The sequence below is a fragment of the Lygodium microphyllum genome, chromosome 21 (genome assembly GCF_053477565.2).
Source record: "Lygodium microphyllum isolate KBCC chromosome 21, Lygodium_microphyllum_v1.1.10, whole genome shotgun sequence".
Lineage (NCBI taxonomy): Eukaryota > Viridiplantae > Streptophyta > Polypodiopsida > Schizaeales > Lygodiaceae > Lygodium > Lygodium microphyllum.
In genome coordinates, this window is record NC_141155.1 from 19,193,504 (window position 1) to 19,197,040 (window position 3,537).

Below are 3,537 nucleotides of genomic sequence, written 5' to 3' on the forward strand. Positions count from 1 at the left end.
TTATGTGTTTGTTGCCTTGTGTGGAATATGTTGGGATGGTATCCATAAAAAGATGTTGAATTCATGAAGAGGAAGATGAGTGTGTCGTGATTCCATGATGGTGCAAGTTGAAAGGCGAAGTCAAGGCTTGGCCATCCAAGGACGCTACTCCTAGACAAGGATACCCAAGTAAAATTTGCAAATTTGAGGGAAAACTTTGCAAGGTAATTTATTAACTAAGTCTTGATGCCTAGACCTAACAATCATAAAACCACTCAAATCTATTGTTTTCTTCATGTAAGGGAATAATACCTTGAGACAACAAATGAGAGAGAGAGAGAGAGAGAGAGAGAGAGAGAGAGAGAGAGAGAGAGAGAGAGAGAGAGATTTGTTTGGGGGGACCAGGGAGGGGGGATTAAGGATAACTTGAACAAATTGAATGAGAAGTTGATGTGTTGCACACGAGACATCACCAATCAAAGTATGTTGTAGAGAAATAAGTCATCATTATTAAGGCCATTAGTGCTTTCCTTTTCAACCACTTCACTTGAAAATTTTGTCACACTTTAGGGACAAAGCCATCAACTTGAGAGGTAAATTAGTACATACTTTAATACAGAAAGATACAATATTTCATACTTCGAAATACTCTATTGACATGCATACTCTTCATGTATAGAATAGTAGATTTGAGCTATCAAAATCTAATCTTTTGACCAAAATTCTAAATCTTTGGTGATCATTATGATTTTGGAGACTTGGATTTGAATCTACTTTTTGCCAAATTTATTTGGGGACCCTTATTTTTAGCCTAAAAAGTGGAAATTTGCCTTGTAAAGAAAAAACCCTTGGAAGTCATTGTCTTATCAAAAAATTTATGGGAACCCATCATAAAGTCATAAATTTGACAAATATGGTAGGAGGATTGACTTCCAAAAACATAAGCACAATAAATCTAAATCAAATTTTGCAAACCGAAATTGTATGGCGAGTAAGCACCATTGTTGACAATTACTAAAAGAAATACAATTTTCCATTTTCCATTCCCAAGGAAGAGAGAGAGAGAGAGAGAGAGAGAGAGAGAGAGCTAATGCAATAGGCAGCCTTACTAACTCAAAGGGAAAAAAACAAAACAAAAAACACAAGAACCTTAGCCTCCCTCATAGCCAAGACTTAAGAGGGAGGGAAGACCAAAGATTACCCCCTAGCACCACTAAGGCCGTTAAGAAAGGAAGGGCAAAAAATGGCAATCAAAGAACATTACAGTTTATATGAAAGATGAGACCCCCAAGGCCGTGTAAGTGAGAGTATGCAAGTGCACAAGAGGAGAGTTGCACCGGTAAGGAGTATATATAATTCGTGCTCAAAGATCGGTCAATTTTCTCTTCCTATTCCGTCGCCAGTACTGGGCTGGTATGAGATTAGAAATTCCGCTCCCACATAAGTCTCTTTAGATGGATGCACCACCATGGCAGACGCTAATCGCAGATATGATAGTTCTAGTGAAGAGCATTCGTTGAAGATTGCAGACTGTGATCAAGTAAGATGGAAAGCAATGGCATGACTCTCCTATAGTTTGATCGGTGTTCCTCATTGAGCTGCAATGCAATCAGGAATTCCGATGGCGTTTTAATCTCCAGAGAAAGGGATGCACCATGGCTGCACTATTAGAGACAAAGGCATGCACCATGGCTGCACTACTAGACTCTCACTGCAGAGATGGTGGTGCTAGTGAAAAGCCTTAACTGAGGATTGTGATCAAGTTGGGGATGCAGATGATCTGAGAGAACCTGTTTCTAGGGAGGGCTTAGTCCGAACACCGGCAGCTGTGGGGGCCCTGGTGTGGCCTATGAAGGAGGTCTGCAGAGCCTCATGGTGGTTGTTGAAATAGGAAGAGGAGGAAACCTCTTGGTTGAGAAGCTTGAGCACTGTGCTGTTCCTCGCCCTGCTTCCCAACACAAGGATTGCAGCCAGCACACACATCCCCATTGCACCTCCCAGGATGGCAACCACTGCAAATTTCCATGCACTGGAGCTGCTGGATCTATGTGCAGAGGAGGACAGCAATGGTGGAGTACTCGGCGAGGAAGCCGGCGCTGGGGCGATCGGTGTTGGCTGCCACTGGGATGTCAGGGCGACTAGAGCAACATCTAGGAGAGTGTCAGTAGAGCACAGATTGGGAGGAGATGAGAGATTAGCAAAAGACACGGTGCCGTTGATGTCAAAGAAGGCACACAAGGGCCTCATACCATCGCTCTTGCTGCTCACATTGCCAGGCTGGTAGAGGGGAAGAGTGGCTGTGAGAGGGGATGTGGGTGAGATGACATTCATCTCAGGTAAGTCAGAGCTGTCAAAGGAAGTGTTGGGGGATGTGTATGTGACTATGCCCACCACAGGACTCAGAAATTGGTAGCCTTGGGGCAGAGAGTAGATGGTGAAATCAGAAGCCTTCCTGTAGACCATCACTACAAAGGGGCCTCCTGTGACCACCATGAAGTCCTTTGGGATGTTGAACTCATTGAAGACAAGGCCACGGCGGCGTGCGCTCCCGGAACGCACACGCATTACCTGGGCAGAAAGTCCAGGTTGCAGCGAGGGAGGCAGGGTGATGTTGTAGATTACACCTGTCTTGGCATGAGATGCCAGCCTCATGAATGCATACTTGCAGAGGGCAGTATCAACCCCTTCGCGGCGCACCCCATTGGGGGTGGAATTGGAGAAGCCATAATCACCAGCACCCTCATCAGCAGACTCTGAGAGCTTCTCGTCAGCTGCAGATTCAGAGGAGAAGCCATAGCCGCCAGACGACTCCGAGGCCGCCTCATCATCAGCATCGGCCACGAATATGCAGTCTAGCACAAGCAATGAAATCAGGAGGATTGCAACACACTTTGGCACAATCCCATGGAGCTCACCAGCCATGCAACAACACTGATGATGACGGTGATGTCAGGGCAGCAGATGTTCCCTGCTCATGGGGAACCCTAAACTGTTGTGAGCAAGCAGCTGTTAACCTGGTCTTTGATTCCTGCTGAGGAGGAGAGGGGGCTTCTTTTTGCAGAGATCAGAACCTTCTGATCTGGTAAGAATGGCATTCCTATGTTTTGAAGCTACGGCGATGGGGTCTGTTGGCGAGTGTGTGTCCCTTGAGCTGGTGGCATCCTTCAACGGTAAGCTAAGGCCCTTTGCTTTGCAGTTGCTTCTCCCAGCAGGCTTTGTCGCGAGCCTCTCCCACCATCTCTGACACACCTCGTACTTCTATCTATGTACAGTGTACACACTTATAAACACACGCACGCATACGCACACAGTGACACACATTCATTGAGACTAATAAGCCGTTTTCGGACATTTGCTTTGGAGACGAATCCCTTGTAAGTTGTGCATGATCTTGTCCGCAGGCCAAACTCATCCAAAGAACCGTTAGTTATACTAGTTTCATGAACGCCACAACATGAGCACGATTTGTAACTGGCCCGTCCTTTCTTGATCCCATCAACTAACTGTCCACATCCGGACTGTCCACTGTCCAATTTCTACAAACACTTGCTACTAGCT

The 3,537-nt window shown here is 45.7% G+C and overlaps 1 protein-coding gene across 1 annotated transcript; it reads right to left on the minus strand.

Moving 5' to 3' along the window:
* Positions 1-868: 868 nt before the first annotated feature.
* Positions 869-3,313, minus strand: LOC148017787 (uncharacterized). The gene has a single exon (XM_087662192.1). The coding sequence runs from the start codon at positions 2,899-2,901 to the stop codon at positions 1,738-1,740; it is 1,164 nt and encodes a 387-aa protein (XP_087518318.1). The 5' UTR covers positions 2,902-3,313; the 3' UTR covers positions 869-1,737.
* Between the last annotated feature and the right edge of the window lie 224 nt (positions 3,314-3,537).

Bases quoted from the DNA above. Each gene is read 5' to 3' on its own strand.
- LOC148017787 (XM_087662192.1), bottom strand. From the start codon at position 2,901: ATGGCTGGTGAGCTCCATGGGATTGTGCCAAAGTGTGTTGCAATCCTC.